Source organism: Haliotis asinina, chromosome 1 (genome assembly GCF_037392515.1).
Source record: "Haliotis asinina isolate JCU_RB_2024 chromosome 1, JCU_Hal_asi_v2, whole genome shotgun sequence".
Lineage (NCBI taxonomy): Eukaryota > Metazoa > Mollusca > Gastropoda > Lepetellida > Haliotidae > Haliotis > Haliotis asinina.
In genome coordinates, this window is record NC_090280.1 from 57667623 (window position 1) to 57687802 (window position 20180).

Genomic DNA, 20180 nt, shown 5'->3' on the forward strand with positions numbered 1-20180 from the left:
TGGCGAGATAGCACACCACTTATTGGTCTGGATGTCACCGGCAAACGTTGTACAATGAAAGAGGAAGGGTTGCGTGTTTCAGAGTGTCTACCCCACCCACGTAAGGAACTAGAGTGTGTGAGGACGTGGCTATGCTCGTGGGAATGATGAATGTGAGAGAGAATTCTTCCTTGGGTGGGAACCAGAGATCCTGTCCTGGATATCATAAATGGGACCAGAGTTCCAGTAGTAAAATCGATCATGGGATTTATCTGAACATTGACTTGTTTTGCACCCATTGCACGATTCACTGTCGAACTCAGGAACCTTCCACCTTTCACTGTTCTTCGCCAAGGAACACCAAGCTTCCTTTCAACGCCGTGACTGTCACGTCTCTTTTCAAAGGTACCAGGTGCCCTCAAAGTTGACCCAGTACTGATAGAAATTGAGTTGAGTTGACCAACTCGTCTACCATCTTTTGAATTCCATATGACACCCTTCCTGCCATCTAGTGGAGTTTGTACAATCTGCTCTACTAAGGGATTTCTTAAAGCACGTCTATTAACACCCACATTTTTATTCCATATTACACCATTTGTTCGTTCAATGCTTTTACTACTCTCTTGTTGTACAGCCGGATTTTGTGAAGCTTCACCAGGACTTAGTGAGGTATCTGTATTAACGCGCCTACTGTTTGCTAACAGTTTGATGTCACTTCCTGTTGGGTCACAGTCAGGATCGAATATGGCGTCTGTGCTTTCCCTCCCATGTGACCACGGCATACCAAGATACCGTAGGGAGTCTGCTTCGTCTCTAAGAATAACACGATGTGACGGGATCGGCGTCTCTTTTAGGTTATGCTGGAGTACTGCATCTTCACAAAGAAAGAGAAACAATATCAAGACAATGGTAAAACCAAGTCATAACATCAAACGTTGAGACGAAGCACACGTACCAATTATGAGGTTCTTGTAAATCCCATAAGTAACTACGCCAATTGGAACGATATAAAAGCAATATCACGATAGAAAACACTAGAAACTGGCTTCACACATTGCACCAATAATGAGAGTCCACAACGTAACGCTTAAACACCAGTGGTCCGTTGTTCAAAGCAAACTTACCTCTTAATGTCAACCTTATCCCTAAAGACCTTTACTAAGGTTAGCCTCCTGTTGCACGAAACAACCTTAACTAAGGTTAACCTTAAGTTATGGTTGATAACTAAGGTTGGTCCGCCCCAACCTTAGTGTCTCTAGGGTTGGGAAGGGAATATAGCGGCTGTTTTTATTTTATACAGCAAGAATGAAAGACTTTGAGGAAGCACAGAGTGTACAGAGACAGAGTGAGTCAACCGGGTACGCTGAATTCACTTGTTACCGAGGGATGCTTCCATTACTCCAGCACTGAAGAGTTCAGCCTTAGTTAAGGTTACGGCAAAGGTTGGAGTGTGAGTTAAGGTTGCCCTAAGGTTGTTATGTTACAGCCATCAATATGGTCTTGCGAATTCATTCACAGTGACACAGGCTAGGGTGTGAGAACTGTTTATTGGTCGAGTAAAACTGATGACAAACTGACACCCTGCAACAATGAATGGAAACAATAAGAGTACAATTCTCACAAGGTGACTCAAGCTGACATACTCTCACAAGGTGACATATAAAAGCAACGCTTTACACAGTCATAAGTGATACAAATATAAACTTAGCACATCATAATCATTGCAGTTTCAGTTGCTCATACAATACAAATATGGCATTATCACATGCCTGATATTATGCTTAATTAATTGGAATGCCATAAAAATATGTATAATTATATGTATGCTAGGTACTCTATAAGTAGATATAAACATATATACCCTATGATTCCCACGGGGGTGTTGTCCTGGCGTCTGACCAATAATATCTGGTATCGACCTGTTCATGATATAAAACATACCATGAATACTATTTACATATCTATATATTTCATATACACCATTATCAGTTCACTGATAAACAATACAATCTACTACCACATCAACAAAAAACCACACCACACATATGATCAAATATGGCCTTTGTCATACACATTCACTCAACTCATACACACACACACAGAGTATATGTGACATGTTGAGACATAATATTAATCTGACATAGATATATTTTCATGTAGCACTTTATACATTACAATAGCATAAAATACATAATGATTACTAACCCTTTTAATACACTGTCCGGAGAGTCTGTATGATCCAAATGTCCATGTGCAAGTGATAAGAAAAAAGCATGTGGAAACAAAGGGTTGGGATGTAGGACACCTAATTCAAAACCAGCCAATGACTGAAATATTCAAGCTTACACTTTGATTGCTAGCTGTACTACCCGACAGTGAAATGGACTTACCCAATGAAATAACTTAACAAAAGAAATGAGCGTTAATGATATTACTTTACTTACAACTGCTGAAATATCTTACGCAGCCTGAAATGAGAGATTTAATTATTATAAATCAGTAATGCTGACTGGTTCATATACCTGAAATTGATACACCAAATGGTAATTAATTACTGTATAGCCTGAAATATACAAATGACATTATTTTGAGCATACTAAAGTAAAACAGCTGAATGATAAAACATAATCACTATATACACAACTCTACCACATACTTCCCCCCTTCAGGACTAAATGATGTCCTCATCATTTGCCGGAGATTAAGTGGAGAAGGGTGTCTTGAACATGCGTAGAATCATTTGTTAGAATCCCACTCAGCATCAATGAGGTGAGGTACTCCGCCCTGGACTTCCAGTCAGGTTTTAGTACAGCCGCTGACATCACATACTCATTACTGCTCATCCACTGTGGTCTACTCCTAGAGCGATTGGATCTCCTAGGACAAGGCACTGGTGGTGTTACTGATCTTTCTTGAGGTACACTAATATCTTGTGTTACAGGTTCGGAAGATAAATCCAAAGTTTCAGATATTGCGTCCTCCTGTAATGTTGGAGCTGCATCAAACTCACTGGTGGGACCCTCAAGTACCGCAGACGTTTCCATAGCCTGATCTAGTTCAGGAGCAACTTCCTCTGACTGATCCACTGCATCTTCGTCATCCACAGCAGCACTATCTGTCTCTGCCTCTGCCTCTGCCTCTGCCTCTGCCTCTGCCTCTGCCTCTGCCTCAGCTGGCCTATCAGCTACATCTGCAGCTGAAACTGACGGCTCGGATGAAGAAATGGGGACGAGTTCAAGATCATCATCTTCACTCTCAGCAGTACTTGGGTTAATACTAGTTGATACTGTTTGTCTTGTAAATTGTAGACGTGGACTGGACCTCCTTTTTCGTGGTTTGGGTACTGGAGCTGATGATTCTGGCCTAGGAAGAGAACCAATTGGCAATAACAGATTCCTATGCAGAGTTTTCTTCCTGCCCTCTCCATCCTCTTGCTCCACAACATACACTGGTATGGTAGGGTTTGGCTGACTTGTGACGATGTAAATGTTATCTTCCCACTTATCAGCTAGTTTGTGACGACCATCAAAAGCAACCACTTTAACGAGTACACGATCACCGACATCTAATACAGCTGCTCTAGCTCTCAGATCATAAAAGGACTTCTGTTGAGATTGAGATTCGCTGGCTTTTCTAGCGGCTATCTCGTAAGCATTACGCAGTTTTCCTTGGAGGGTCTTGGTGTACTTGAGCATCGATGTTGAGATGACAGACTCCATGTCGAGTCCAAATGCCAGATCAATAGGAAGTCTAGGGTGACGTCCGAACATTAGATAGAAAGGGGCGTATCCCGTTGTTTCATGCCGTGTACAGTTATATGCATGTACTAATGGTGCAACGTGTGTCTTCCAGTCCTTCTTGGATTCAGGTTCAAGTGTGCCCAGCATATTACATAATGTCCGATTGAATCTTTCACACATGCCATTACCCATAGGATGGTAAGGTGTTGTGGAGGATTTGTCGATCCTCAGGATCTGGCAAAGTTCGGTCATGACCTTGCCAACAAAGTTGGCTCCCTTGTCCGAATGAATCCTTTTTGGCAACCCGTAGTGGACCACAAAGTTGTTGAAAAATAACTCTGCTGTGGTTCTGGCTGAAGTATTCTTTGACGGATATGCCTGTGCATAACGAGTGAAGTGGTCCGTTACCACAAGAACATACTGGTGACCGCCTGTAGAGGGTTCTAGTGCCAAGAAATCCATACATACTAGTTCAAGTGGCTGAGATGTTGTGATGCTAACTAGAGGTGCACGGTCTGAGGTGGAGGACTTGCGCTTCATGCATCTGCCACAAGATTCTATATGAACTTCAACATCCTTGTTCATACCAGGCCAGTAAAATCGTTCTTTGAGTAGTGAAAGCGTCCTGTCTCTGCCTGGGTGTCCAACATTTTCATGAAGACTCCTTAAAGCTGCAGCTCGACACCTTGAAGGGAGTACAAGTCGCTTCTGTTCAATTCCATCTTGTTTGACAACACGGTAGAGAACACTCTTATGGATCCTGAAGTAGTCAAAGTTCTTTAACAATATTGTCATCTCCGAGTTCCCAATATATGACCTTCTGTCTGGCTTGACTTGGTTCTCCAGTCCCTCTATGATAGCTGCAAGGCAAGGGTCTCTGGCTTGTGCATGGCTCCAATCTTTAGCATTCATGTTACACTGCTGTTCATCAATGTTGATTTCTTTCTCCTGTATCACATCTGTGGACATACAGAGACTTTCTATCATGCTGTCTACATTGATCACTCCACAGATAGCACGTACAGAATCTGCTGTGATTTGATCCACTTCTGCATCATCTCCATTTGCAGGTAACCGTGACAAAGTGTCAGCATCTACATTCTCCTTCCCTGGTCTGTACTTGATGCTAAAGTTGTAGCTGGCCAAGGCTGCCAACCAGCGATGTCCTGTGGCATCAAGTCGAGCTGTAGTTAGTACGTACGTCAGTGGATTATTATCGGTCACCACAACAAAATCATTACCATACAGGTAGTCGTGGAACTTATCAGAGATAGCCCACTTCAGACATAAAAACTCTAGTTTGTGCGCTGAGTAGTTCTTCTCTGAACGGTTCAATCCCCTACTTGCATAAGCAATGACCTTCAAATGACCTTCCTGTTCCTGGTATAGAACTGCACCAAGACCTTGCGTACTAGCATCGGTATGAAGTTCGAAAGGCTTGGAGAAATCGACGTAACCAAGTACCGGTGGTGTTGATAATCTCATCTTTAATTCATTGAAAGCTCTGTCCTGCAATTGTCCCCATGTCCAGTCCTGCTTGACAAGCTTTTGGCCCCTTGACTTCTTGGGAGTAGTGCTTGGAAGTAGTTCTGATAGGGGCTTGGCAATTTTTGAAAAATCCTTGACAAACTTTCTGTAATAGCCTGCAAAACCTAGGAATTGTCGAACTTGTTCTGGTGTAGTTGGCACAGGCCAGTCACGAATTTTAGTGATCTTTTCAGGATCTGCTTCAATGCCTTGTGCAGAAACAATGTACCCAACATATTTAACTTTCCTTTTGAAAAACTTACATTTTCGTGGGGCAAGTTTAAGTCCACATTCCTGCAGCCGCTGAAAGACACGTTTGAGCCTCTCGACATGTTCCTCATATGTTCTGGAGAAAATGATCAAGTCATCTATGTAGACGAGACATATGTTCAAGTGCAAGCCTTCTAAACACTTCTCCATTAGTCTCTGATAGGTTGCTGGAGCATTGGACAATCCAAAGGGCATTCGGTTGTACTCGAAAAACCCTAATGGACCTACGGTGAATGCAGTTCTTTGCTTATGATCTTCCTCAAGTTCCACCTGGTGGTAGCCACTCTTCATGTCAAGGACAGAAAAATAGGTCATACCACCTAAACAATCGAGCATTTCCTCAATCCTGGGTAGTGCGTAAGAATCCTTAATGGTCCGACGATTCAGTTGTCTAAAGTCAATGCACATCCTCAGCTGTCCATTTTTCTTCTTAGCTAGGACTACATTGGATGCCCATGGACTATGTGAAGGTCGTATTACACCTGCAGATAGCAAATCCTGTAGATGACTTCTTACTTCATCAAACATCGCTGGGGGGATACGGCGGTGTCTCTGTTTAAAAGGGGTGATGTCATCAAGATCAATGCGATGCCGCACTTGGGTTGAGTGACCTAAGTCATGATCTGAGGTAGAAAAGATGTCCTTGAATTTAAGTATGGTGTCTATTCCTTCAGCAATTTGATCACGTGTTAACCCTTCCTTGTCCATCTCAATCTGATTTAGCAATAGGTCAGAGTCTACAGGGCGTCCAGGTGGTAAATCCTGAATTGTGACTGGTTGCAGCTCACACAAAATAGCTCGAGTTGGAATGACAATGGCCTTGGTGGTGACATTGGAAACATGCACATCTATGGTATCTTGTCCTTGAGGATTGTATTTAACAATAGTAGGGGCAATGTCAAGATCCTTGGGTAGGGCAGAATTATCAGTTGGTTGTAGCAGTGCACATACCTGAGGGTATGCCAGTCCTTTATTGAGTTGCCCCTTGATAACTGCAGTGCCGTTACTAGGGATGACAGTGCTCTGATGTTCTGCACTCCTAATCAAGGCAAGTTTCCCATGGTTTCTCATTAATTCCTTCTCATGTAACACTATACTTCGGAATGCCAAATACCAAGGGGTATGCAAATTAGCTTTCTGTAAAAACCTAACTCCATTTTGGTTTTTGCATACTTCAAGAAGATGTGACAACACATTTGTACCTAATAAGGCGGGCACCTTACCATTGTATCTTGTATCAGATACCACAAGAAAAAGACATGGCACAGGGTCCTCATTAATGCCACCTCCAGGAGTCCTAACTGAAACCTCTATGAATCCCTGATATTGGAGTTGCTCGCCCCCAGCACATTCAATGTCTAATAAATCCTGAAAAGACTGTAAAGCAATATGGGAAAGATGTTTCTCATAAAAAGATTGAGACAGTATTGATACAGTTGCTCCTGTGTCAAGAAGGGCGCGAACAGGAATGTCCTCAATGTAGACTTCCACTTCGTTTGAAGTTCCAACTAGTCCTTGTGGTGGTCGCTTGTGTATGGGGCGTTGACAGGTGCCTAATGGTAACCCCTCCCCATAGGCCCGGGCAAGTTTAAAGGTCGCCTCTGATGATCCAATAAGATGCGACAACCATAAGCTAAATGGCCGGGGTATCCACATCTGTAGCAGATAGGTGTGTTTCTTCCCTGATTCTGTGTGCTATCCCACTGTGATGTTGAACGTCTACCTGACGACTGAGATTGTTGTAAGCTGGGGTGCTGATAGTGTGGTGCAGCTGCACCATGTTGAACATCCCCTGATTGCTCTCTGCTCCAAGAGGTATTTTGTCCAAACTGTTTACCCCGTCCACGCTTAGGTTCTCTGCCTCTTCCCCTCCATGTATGACTCTGGAGCTGCCTGTCATCATAGCTCTCTAGACTGGGCTGTGTAAATGACTGACTCTGGTATACATGAGCTGATATCTCTGTCTGTTGCTCTTTAATCTTAGAAATTTCTGCTTTCAAGTCCTTCATCATGCCCTTCAGTTCCAAAAGGTCTCGATCTTTGTCAGTCTCAGTGGTTGTGGCCATCTTGACTGTTGCTGACTTGGGCTTGCTCTTAGTTGTGTCTTGTTTTCCACGGTGCAGATCAAATTCAAGTTCTCGAAGACATAGTCTTAAGTCATCAAAATTGGATATGGCATCATATTTGTATCCTGCTAGAGTCTTAAGAGATGAGTGTAAACCATCCCAAAGTCGTGACCTCAGCATCTCATCCTGTTCCTCCCTTGAGATATTCTTCAGTTCAGTAAGCTGGAATAATAGCCTCTCCAACCTACAACTCCAGGCAGCCACATCTTCATCATCCCGCTGACTGGTACTGTAGAACTCGGATAGCAGGGATGAACTGCTACGTAGTGTTCCAAAGGCACTCCTTAGTTTTGACAACAACTCAGCTGTGGTTGCTTTGTGACCTAACTTCATAGAAACTAAGGCTGCTTCTCCCTTAAGGGATTTACGAATGGCTTGCAGTACTACATCTGTGCTGTATGTCTTACTCTCTAGCAGGCAGTCCACCTCGTATCTCCAAAGGTCATACTCTGTGTCCTTGCCATGTTCTCCACTGAATAATGGCAGTCTGGGGAAATGTTGGTATGACACGGATGTTGGATTACTGTGGCTTGTGGACGGTGGTGACGTGGTGCCTGGGTCTTCCACCTTGATAGAGATACCTTCTTGCTGCGACATTCCATGCATCCATGCCTTTAAATCCTCTGGAGTATCATCGTTAGGATGCATCCCCATTTTCTTAAACAATTGAACCATGTTACCCAATTCTTCTTTACTGAGTTCCATAGTGATGGAAGACAATGAATCCGAAGACAAATGTGTACTTCGAATAACAAATCAGAAGAAGAAAAAAGAAACCAATGTGGCGCGAGCGCTGTTGTAATGCTTGTGACTAGGTATATGGTTGACTAAATGACTATATGTTTGACTATTGAAGAATCAAATGCACATGGATAAGAGTAGAGTTATGAAGTATGCACTAACAGCTGAAAAACGAAATGCATGACAGCAAAGCAGGCATGGTATCATACAAAGTGAAACAGCAGGTTCATCTGAGTTGATCACCTAAAAAAAATTTATTAAAATGTGGCAATAGAACTTGTACTAAAGTACGGGAGAAAATACAGTTCAACCACGCAACACGAATGAAAGATGAACACAAACCAATGTTGATTTGCAGTAACTCTGACGACCACACAAGTAGGACACTACTGAATCCACCAGTTATACCCAAGGGTGCATGGGTAAGTGCAAGGTGCCGTGGGAGTGCAGGGGGGATGGAACATAGTCAGTCACGCAGTCAATATAAGTTTATTGATAATCTGTTTTGGGTATGATTATTGCATCACACCTAGGGTTAATGCCTACACACTTGACTGACTAAACAAAACTTTAAATTCTATTGAAGCCTATGATACACAAAGCACGCCAATCACACACATCACAACGAAATACCATGAGGCATAATTTGTATCCATCAGGGTACATATGGTCATCGCTAACAAATGAGTTCAGTTGACCTTCAGTTAATGACTCAGCTAAATAATGACAAATAAACTGAGTTGAAAATACAGAAAATTGTTACAGCAGGAATGACACCGCAGTGTACAGTCAGTAACTAAGTATGACAGGGAAAACCATTTGAAATTTTACAGAATATTGGATGCATCCACGAAAATTAAATACCTGAATACATGCCGGCCAGGGAATACACACGCATGTGATGAGACAAAACATACATCAATTGCTTCGTAGCTAGCTATGGAATCAGTCCATGATTGAATTAATCTAGGTGCAAGTTGGTCAAAGTGCTCACTTTATAGTTACCACGTATTGACGTGTATATGCAGTCTCTCAATGCATGGATCACTTGGATTGTCACTTGATAACTGAGTTGATCACTGGTCTTGTCACTCACTCAAACATCAGTCTTCAACAGTTCCTCACTGGGGGCTCCATTGTTACAGCCATCAATATGGTCTTGCGAATTCATTCACAGTGACACAGGCTAGGGTGTGAGAACTGTTTATTGGTCGAGTAAAACTGATGACAAACTGACACCCTGCAACAATGAATGGAAACAATAAGAGTACAATTCTCACAAGGTGACTCAAGCTGACATACTCTCACAAGGTGACATATAAAAGCAACGCTTTACACAGTCATAAGTGATACAAATATAAACTTAGCACATCATAATCATTGCAGTTTCAGTTGCTCATACAATACAAATATGGCATTATCACATGCCTGATATTATGCTTAATTAATTGGAATGCCATAAAAATATGTATAATTATATGTATGCTAGGTACTCTATAAGTAGATATAAACATATATACCCTATGATTCCCACGGGGGTGTTGTCCTGGCGTCTGACCAATAATATCTGGTATCGACCTGTTCATGATATAAAACATACCATGAATACTATTTACATATCTATATATTTCATATACACCATTATCAGTTCACTGATAAACAATACAATCTACTACCACATCAACAAAAAACCACACCACACATATGATCAAATATGGCCTTTGTCATACACATTCACTCAACTCATACACACACACACAGAGTATATGTGACATGTTGAGACATAATATTAATCTGACATAGATATATTTTCATGTAGCACTTTATACATTACAATAGCATAAAATACATAATGATTACTAACCCTTTTAATACACTGTCCGGAGAGTCTGTATGATCCAAATGTCCATGTGCAAGTGATAAGAAAAAAGCATGTGGAAACAAAGGGTTGGGATGTAGGACACCTAATTCAAAACCAGCCAATGACTGAAATATTCAAGCTTACACTTTGATTGCTAGCTGTACTACCCGACAGTGAAATGGACTTACCCAATGAAATAACTTAACAAAAGAAATGAGCGTTAATGATATTACTTTACTTACAACTGCTGAAATATCTTACGCAGCCTGAAATGAGAGATTTAATTATTATAAATCAGTAATGCTGACTGGTTCATATACCTGAAATTGATACACCAAATGGTAATTAATTACTGTATAGCCTGAAATATACAAATGACATTATTTTGAGCATACTAAAGTAAAACAGCTGAATGAAAAAAACATAATCACTATATACACAACTCTACCACAGTTATGTGCAACGGGCGCATCTTTTTCTTAAGGTGATCGTAACTCTAACATTCGTGGTTAAGGTTGAATTTAGTATTTTGTGTTAATGATACAAAGATTAAGGACAGTTGAATACACTGTTCTGTTAAAGACCGAGCGAGGTTGGTTTGATTTACTATCCTATGACCAGCAGTGTCATTTAATTCTGCTGGATAATAATTATAAGATTTGGTGTCGATAATACTAGTATTTACCTTGTCTTGTGTCTTTATGATGGAATATCATCCTTGTTTCTACAACCGTCAGGAACATCATCATCACCAGCAACATTGTGAACAGCTGTGTAGGAGAAGGGAACGTGAAAACTGATGGCCAAGGATATCTGTATAATAGTAGCATACAAACCATGTCATTATTACTTAGAGGGAATAGCGATATGTGCGGTACTAAGACACCACAAAACCTGGCCAGTGTAAACTGAGTGTGTCTCGAATGTTGTAATACATTTATAAATCTGTGATATCCTATAAATGGTGATGTATTCTTACAAAATATGAAATATGAAATCGCTTGAATAATTAATAGAGTTGATGGACATTAACGCCTTAATAGCATTGTATCAGATCCGTTGTAGACATATAGGTTACTGTTTTCAAGTGAACCTTTTGAAATTGTATGAAATGAGTGTTGTTTGGGGTGCAGCGAATCCGTTGTGTGGCGAAAATAGTACACGTCATGGATATGGATATCGGGTAACGAAATCCAGAACGTGTCAGAAGTTGATGTATAATCATATGTCACACACATTTTTACCATGTTGACTGTGTTGACAAAAATGACCAGCAACATTACTGTTACATCAAATATATAACAGTGTTTACTTTAAGACTGCCTGGCTTGGATATATCCCGTTTTGCATATGTCGCTTTGATGAATGACACGAATGTAAATACAAAGTAAATACTCATTTCTTGTGAATAATTGAATCCATACAGATCGATTCACGCAATATGCGAGTGAATCGCAACAACCCTGGTGTTGATACATGAACACACGTACCAGGGCCTCGTTTCACAAAACGCACGTAGCCTAAGATCTCGTAAGTTTTCTCGTAGCCATTGCACCTCCTATACTGTCACACAGGAGCTATGGATGCTACGAGAAAAGTTACGAGATCCTAGGCTTACGAGAGTTTCGTGAAACGGGCCCCAGGGCTCTTATGCTCGAATTCTTAACTTTGATCGTAACCAATGTGTTAAGAATGGACTTAAGAAGTTCGTACGCGTAGGGCTACAAGAATTTCGAGAATAGCTAGCCAGATGTCCAGTCAGTAAAATAGAGGAACGAAAAACTTAACAAACACATCTACACCACCTTTAGGGATAACAGTATTATAAGACAATGAGTGTTAGTGCTTGTCTTTACATTCAAAACAAGTACATACAAATAATCATATCAGCACGACAAAACTTACGTTTTGACTGTTTACTGCAACAACAAATATATGCCACGTGTGTTGACTTGACGGATCCAACGACCTGTTAACGTCTCTGTCAGTTGAAACTGTTTTATAATGATGTGTACGTCAACGTCATGTTAGACTTCGTGATTTCCGACTCGTCATGCATGGACACGGATATGCATGACTCATGACGAATTAACCTCTTAGGCTGCCTGACTGGATGGTTGATGATAAGACGAGATTCTTTGATCATGAATATATCTTAGGAGGAGATTTAGCCCCGTTGCTGCTTCGTGGATGAATAGATTTATGAAGTGAGAGATGCCGGAATAGGAAGATATTGTTTATGACGTCAAAATGACGTCAGACGTTCTTGGCGTGCTTTGTGATGAATTGTGCTCATTTTTGACCGTATGTTAGTTTCAATTTCCAACGTTAATACAACATCCATTGGTCCAGGATCAAAATGTGTGTGTGTGTTTGTGTGTGTGTGTGTTTGTGTGCATGTGTGTTTGTCTGTCTGTCTGTGTGTCTGTACGTACATGCCTGCATACACGAGAGCGCGTGTCACGGTACAAATGCAAAAAATAGTGCGATACATCCAGTTACATGTATGTCCATTTGCCCCTTGATTTCACAGAGTTCTTTATGTGATCATTTGGGACCCAGCAGACCTTGCCTTTTAGTAACTATACATGTCGATTTAGTAATTCAAAGTTTGGTTTCTGCAGACAACTAATGTTGTTTCTGACGTTTGTGTTTTAAATCCATCAGTTATCCTTTACACATGTATAAGCCGCACGAAGCTTCTTAGAAAGACATGTTATAGCTACCCCGTGCTGCAATTACGAAGTTCATTTAGTGAAAACGTTAGACGGACGTTGAATATACTGGGCTGATTTACGACGTTGTCACACAAGTGTCATCTGTTCTGCGATGTCACAAGACAAGGGATGAAGACACGTTGATGCGGAAGTGCCAACTTCACACACTGACACACTAGATAGATAACTAGGTATATACATGTAGGTCACTGTGACTACAGCGGGGGCGGCAGGATATAATTAATTATATCACCCTGTTAGGTGCGTTGTCCATGTGAGGGACAGATCAACTATATATTTTGCGTGATGGCCAATGGCTATTATACGTGATATTTGCACACATACACATAAAACAGCCCATGTTGATTTTACTAACCAATGCTGACTTTACTAACCAATGCTGATTTTACTAACCAATGTTGATGTTACCATTCCATGTTGATGTATTGAAGCCATGTTCAAAGTTGGCGATCAAAAACTCGTGTTTTATACTGTATTGTCTTCTGGAATGTTTTAGTTTTGCTCGCTAGTTCTATATTCATACCTGTGATTCTCTAGTATTTTTACTGTCCATCGTCGACAGGTTTTAATCTTCCAAATGTTTTCACTTTTTTATTGCATAAATTGTTTTCGTCACAATATGGCTGAGATATTGCCGATGTGACGTTAAATATTAACTCACTCACTCATGATGTAACTAGCCAGTGTTGATGTTATCAGTGCGTCTTAATGTCCACGTTCATGTTGATGTTAACATTCAATGTTGATGTTATCGGTCTATGCTGATGTTACCAAGCCATGATGGTGTAACCAGTCATGTTGAGGTTACCACTACATGTTAATGTTACCACTACATCTTAATCTTACGAGTACATGTTATTGTTACCAATACGTGTTAATGTAACCACTACATCTTAATGTAATGAGTGTGTGTTAATGTTGCCACTATATCTTAATGTAACGAGTGTGTGTTAATGTTACCAATGCGTGTTAATATAACCACTACATCTTAATGTAATGAGTGTGTGTTAATGTTACCACTACATCTTAATTTTACAAGTACCTGTTAATGTTACCTGTAAACAGTGATTCAACGGATGCACAAACCGCAATGTCATATGCAGGTGAGAGTGACAAGGAAAGTGCTACCTACGAGCCTGTGAACAAGGGCCATGTGCCCTGAAAGGTGTTCAGAAGGACATCACAACCACCTGGAGATATCGCGGTCATTCGGATTCGCTCTAAATAAAAGAAAATTTAAAAATATATAAAATATTGCAATGACGTTGCATTTTGTTGTTCATGCAAAACAATGATTCGTGATGTACTTTCAGTTATTTCAAAAGGTGAATTTTGAGGGGGAAATACAAAGGTGAAATTTGCTTGATGGATCGTCAAATCACGTTTCTGACGTGATATGTCTAAAAAGAACGTTTAATACATTTTATTCCCGGAGCAACTGTTCAAAGGCTTAACGTCATAATTGACTGATTCTGCAAGTCTGCGTAGGACGGATCCCTTAACTTATTAATGTGTAGATATGTGTTATGTTTATGTTTGGTGGAAATTTGGATGGACCGTGGATAGTATTATAGGCGGTGATAGGATGTATTTGGCATTCTCAACAGACTCAAACAGAAGGCATCTGTGACTCTGAATAAGAAGTACTGGGAACTATTTGGGATTCTCAGCAGTTGGCAGTTATAGGAAGTATTTGCGATACTCAAATGCGCGGTGTAGGCGTGTACGTGCTGCTGACTGAACATACACACGTATCATTCTCAATTCCAATAAGCTGCAATAGATAGTATTCATCAGTGCCACATGTATTTTTAGAAATGTTTATGTGAACTAAATGGTTTTATATGATATGTAAACGTGGAGATCAAGTTTAAATTGCACTTCAGCAACTCATGCTTGTCGAAACAGGCGACTACGTGATCGGGTGGTCAAACTCGCTGACTTGGTTGAGGCATGTCTTCGTACCACATTTGCATAGTTCGATGCTCATGATGTTGATCACTGGATTGTCTGGTTCAGAATCGATCTTCAAAGACCCCTGCAGTATAGCTAGAATAGTGCTGAGTTAAACAAAAAGTGAACAAATTATTTGATCATTGTGATTAACTATTAGTGATGAAATCATTTCTTAGTGAGTTATCTAAGCACAGCATACACCCACTGTCACATCCTGCTTCTGTGTATTTGCCATGATAGTAACATCATGGTTTATCACGATACAGACGATCTGTACCATCTTATAACGATGGGAGCTATCCAAACCGCTACCTGTCCTATCCAACCGGATACCCGTCCTACCCGAAATGCCCAACCTATCACAGATACCCTGTTCATGGCAACTACAATCAGTAAGGTACTGAAGATACATCATGAACATATTACAAAACATTACATTCATGATCATGAGTGATTTTTACGCCAATTTTAGCATTATTCCAGCAATATCGAGGCGGGGGACACCAGAAATGGGCTTTACACATTGAACCCTTGTGGGGATTCGAACCCGGGTTTTCGGCGTAACGAGCGAACACGTTAACCACTAGACTACCCCACCGCCCTAAGTCAGTATCACGGCAGGGTACACTAGAAATGGGCTTCATACATTGTACCCTTGCTGGAAATCGAACCCGGGTTTTCGGCGTAACGAGCGAACACGTTAAGCACTAGACTACCCCACCACCCTAAGTCAGTATAACGACCGGGTACACTAGAAATGGGCTGTACACTGTACCCACGTGGGGAATCGAACCCGGGTCGTCGGTGTGACGAGTGAACGCTTTCAGCACCGGGCTACCCAACCGTCCCTTCATGATATCGTCTCCTGTACCGCGTGTGTTGCTTTATCATTACTTCAAGGTCAGTATACATATCATGTTCACAGTGTGTTAACACTGAGACTATTTATTTCAGAGATGATGGCCGGTGATGCCAAAAGTACATTTACATAGACGAATAACTAATTGTGGTTTGCTATACAAGCGCAAAATTTACACAATGGAAAATAAAAATTTTAGTTACATAGATTGCAGGATTTAAAAACAATAGTAGTATCATGGCTGGATGGTAATTGAATTAATTTGTATTTAGATGGATAATTATGTAATATCGTGGTATATACTTATCTCTTACGGCGGGCACACTAATAAGGTATAAGATTTATCATTAAGACAGCCAGGAAGCAGGACAACGGAATTCAGTTCCAGAATTTGGATGACTTGACTGGATATAAATTAGGGCTGCGCAGAAAAAGCGGTATATCGGTATTTACCGGTTTAGACATGAAAACATACTCATTGCGATCGAAAACCGGTCTTTTGACATGTATTCGGAAAACGTCATTACACTCGGAAATCTTCGGGTATTTCCGGCTTTTTACGATTGTTATTGTCCTTGTTCCATTAGTGCCAAATGTTATTTACATTTTTGCTTTGTCATAATTAAAAGTTTTTATCAAATTTAATCAAGCATAGTGATTTTGTTGTATTTTGGCTTTGAAAAGCAGGCATGGCATTAACATGAATATAAGTATTCAATTGTTTTTTGTTTTTTTGTTTTCTTCTTTTTTGGGGTTCGCTTTCGCACCGCAATATATCGCAATGTTAAAATTCTCTGTAATTCCCACCTCTAAAAAGTTCATATATGTGTTTATATGCCTGTTACATTGATGGGAATCACCCACAAGCAGCCAGGAGTCCCAAAGCTAAATTGTGCAGTGTGTGTGTTTTTCAATAACTAAACGCCCTATGCTTATGACGTTGTTTTGTTTAATAATATTTTTTTGTAAAATATTTGGATAGATCTTTGCATTGCGAAGACACACAGAGTTGTACTAGGATATTATGGCTGGAACACACTTGGCGTTTGTTTTGAAAAGTCAACAATGACAACAATGTTGACACGCACTATAAGTTGTACACACTAAGCTAGAATGGGTTTAGTTTTAGCAATATTCCAGCAATATCTCGGCCGGTGCCACAAGACATGGGCTTCACACATTGCACACATGTGGAGAATTGAACCCATGTCTTCAGCATGACGAGCCACTGCTTTAACCTCTAGTGAACATTCGTGTGAACTTTACTTAAACATAAGATGATATAACATGGAATCAGTTCTTGTACAAAGCGGTGTTCAACCGAACTCAGTCGTAATGAAATGACTCGAAAATGGGGAAGTCATGATGATGATGATGATGATGATGATGATGATGATGATGATGATGATGATGAAAACAACAAAGATACTCGAGGTATTCCATACTATCATCTCTGCCTTACTATGCAATCATTAGCCGGTCTGTATTTCGCAAAATTTTCTTTAATCGACTAAACTGCTTTTTTGAGAAACATTTAATATGTTTATGTTGAGACCTACCAACGAGCCACAGCTGTATCCGAGAAATTGACGACAACACAAGTATCTGACACGCAAGCTAGCTCCACACCAGCACGCACGGCAGGCAATATAAATGTTCCTTTTGGAATTTGAAACACAAACTTGAATTATGTGTATGATATATTATATGCATTTGTGTGTTAAAACATTACATTTTCATTCATTCATGTACATACATTCTGGCAATCTATATGTCTGATAATAAGATTAATTTCGATGACGTTCCTATAGAATATAGTTTTGCGGCGTTGTGAGTAATATACATACTGCCGTCACACACTGTTAACAAATGGGAAATCGAACCGGATCTTTATGTTTGACGGATCATAAATCATGAACCGTTAGACTTCTTCACTGACACCGCAACTACCTGTCTCCGTTATAAAAATGTACCATGTCGACATTTTATGTATCCTTTGGGAGATCTTTGGTATTTTTTTCTACACATATGAAAAAAAGCATCCTAAATGTCACCTTCCGTTATTAAAATTGCACGCACTTCAATTCAGTTCATTGTATCAGTCGGAATTTAACAATGAATGAATGAATTATAGTAAGAATTAAGAGCAAGAATTATGTGAATGAAAGAATGAAAGCAATAAAAAAAGAATAAAAAATAAGTACATATGTGAATGAATGCAAGAATAAATGATGCACCGCAGCCTTCCCTCCAAAAGCATGTTAGAGAACGTAAAAGTATCGCGAGAACACATGTGTTAACATCAGCTGTCCTTTAAAAAAATCTATTATGAGACATGTTTGTTCACATTGATAATTAGGTCAGATATTTTATTGCATGTGGGGAATGGAATGGACTTTAACAAAATATTAACTGACATTGTCACACACACACCCCACACAGAAAGTGTAAAACTGTCACAACGCACTCTAAACACCTTTCCAGTTTTGTCAAATAATATCATCAACAAGAAAGTAAGGAGTTATTGAACTATAACCCACAAGCATCAATGGCGGATCAGATCAGATCAGCGATATGTCATGTTTTCCACACACTTCAAATACACCCGAACATTCTTTTTTAGATCATGAAACTATTACTATTACTTGCAAACACATTTCACCTGATAGTACATTCCCCTCATATGCTAAAACGTTAACACATTATTTAAGCATGCGAAACAATTCTCAAATCCCAACTTTGGACTTTTGCAATTTCATATTTTGTAATACACGTTGAAGCAGGCACAGTGTACGTTTTCCAGCCTACCTCAGTGCGTAATAGGATTATGTAAACTGATTTCAAATCAATTTTTGAGTCGTTTTTCTCATGCTAAAATATAAATGGTGGATTCTATTACCTCTTAATTCTGGCAACACATGGCGTTTCCACAATATTTCAAACAGTTTGTCCACCTGGAAAATATAAGCCGCTAGTCACGCTGAGTAAAATGCAGTTATTTATCAAAGCACCCCCTTAACTCAATTGCCAAAATCTCGCCTTGTCTCAATGATTATGTAGTTATCTTGTAAGTGGCGATATTGTAGATATGGTTATGAAAACTGACATGACATTCGATTTTTTTCTTGGTTCATGAACAATTCTCATGACCTTATATACTGAGGGGGGAAATACAGGATCACATGAATGGACAAGTGTTCCTTTATTTTTTCCAAGGTTCCTTCATGAGCTTTGTATCGCACTGGTTATGTAGAAATCTGGACAAAGTAATGGAACACCTGTGCTTTTCATGTGATCGCTTGTTTTATCCCCCAGTACACACACAAGTAATTATTTGTTTTTATTGAAACAATAATTCATCGTTCGTTTTATATTAAATTCACAATCGGTTGTGGGGGTCGTTATGTTAAAAATGTCACATGCAACGTAAAACACAACTTTGCAGATTCTGATACCTTTCGGTATGCACTTACCGAAACAATTCATCAAAAATGCCAATTCTACGTATAAAGTTGAAAAAATGCAATAAAAAAGACCGCGAAATCGGAGTTCAAACGACTCACTAAAATTATGTAATTGGGCAGGCGTGATACTTGTACACATGACATGTTTTTATGTTTGTGGGTTGCAAACAAACTACATCCATTTTTCTCGGATGACTGGATCTGACGGAAACTGGCGCAAACTCGTCAGTTTCAAGTCCTGCTTTGTACTTGGAAGAATGACAGTTTCCAGCTACGCAGTTGTTCAACATCTCTACTGAGATGATTTTTAATTGGGTCGAACGCAGATTCAGAGAACGTGTATTTACAAAATCCAACATCTCTATATACATTTTCTATGGATAACAACTTCTTCTAGTGTATGTTATTGTGTTTGACAACGGCATATGAATCCATACTGAAACGACGCATCAAGTACAATAAAGAAGTTGTTGTCCATAAAGAATCCTTTCGAATCGTTTCGAGGGAATTAAGCCCAAGTACAAAATATTTGAATCGCGACTGTACGCTTATAATTTTGCTTATTTGGATTTTTAAAAAGCAGCAATATATATTATACGTCATGAATAAGTGATAATTGTGTTTTAATTATGTTTGATGTTTTGGTTGCGTGTGACCTTTAATCTGTTTTTAATTATTATCCTTAAATTAAGTATAATGCATCTTCCAAAGAAAATCAATGAATAACATAAAACGTCATTGTCAGTCACGATTATCTGCGAAAAATATTCGCTGGTAATAAGGAGCAAAACAGCTAACGCTATAGAAGTTCCATGCTAAAAAACACCACTTATTTTTATGAAGATGAAAAGGTATTACCGTTTGGCGTTGGTTGTTGGTCTGAACAGAGAGCCTATAAAGAGTCCGTATTAGGACAGTA

At 39.8% G+C, this 20180-nt stretch overlaps 2 protein-coding genes across 2 annotated transcripts; both read right to left on the bottom strand.

Moving 5' to 3' along the window:
• Window positions 1–2666: 2666 nt before the first annotated feature.
• LOC137273986 (uncharacterized) lies at window positions 2667–3899 on the bottom strand. The gene has a single exon (XM_067806927.1). It carries the CDS (start codon window positions 3897–3899, stop codon window positions 2667–2669), a length of 1233 nt encoding a protein of 410 aa, XP_067663028.1.
• A 3170-nt stretch (window positions 3900–7069) lies between these two features.
• LOC137274000 (uncharacterized) lies at window positions 7070–8347 on the bottom strand. The gene has a single exon (XM_067806951.1). It carries the CDS (start codon window positions 8345–8347, stop codon window positions 7070–7072), a length of 1278 nt encoding a protein of 425 aa, XP_067663052.1.
• Window positions 8348–20180: the final 11833 nt, after the last annotated feature.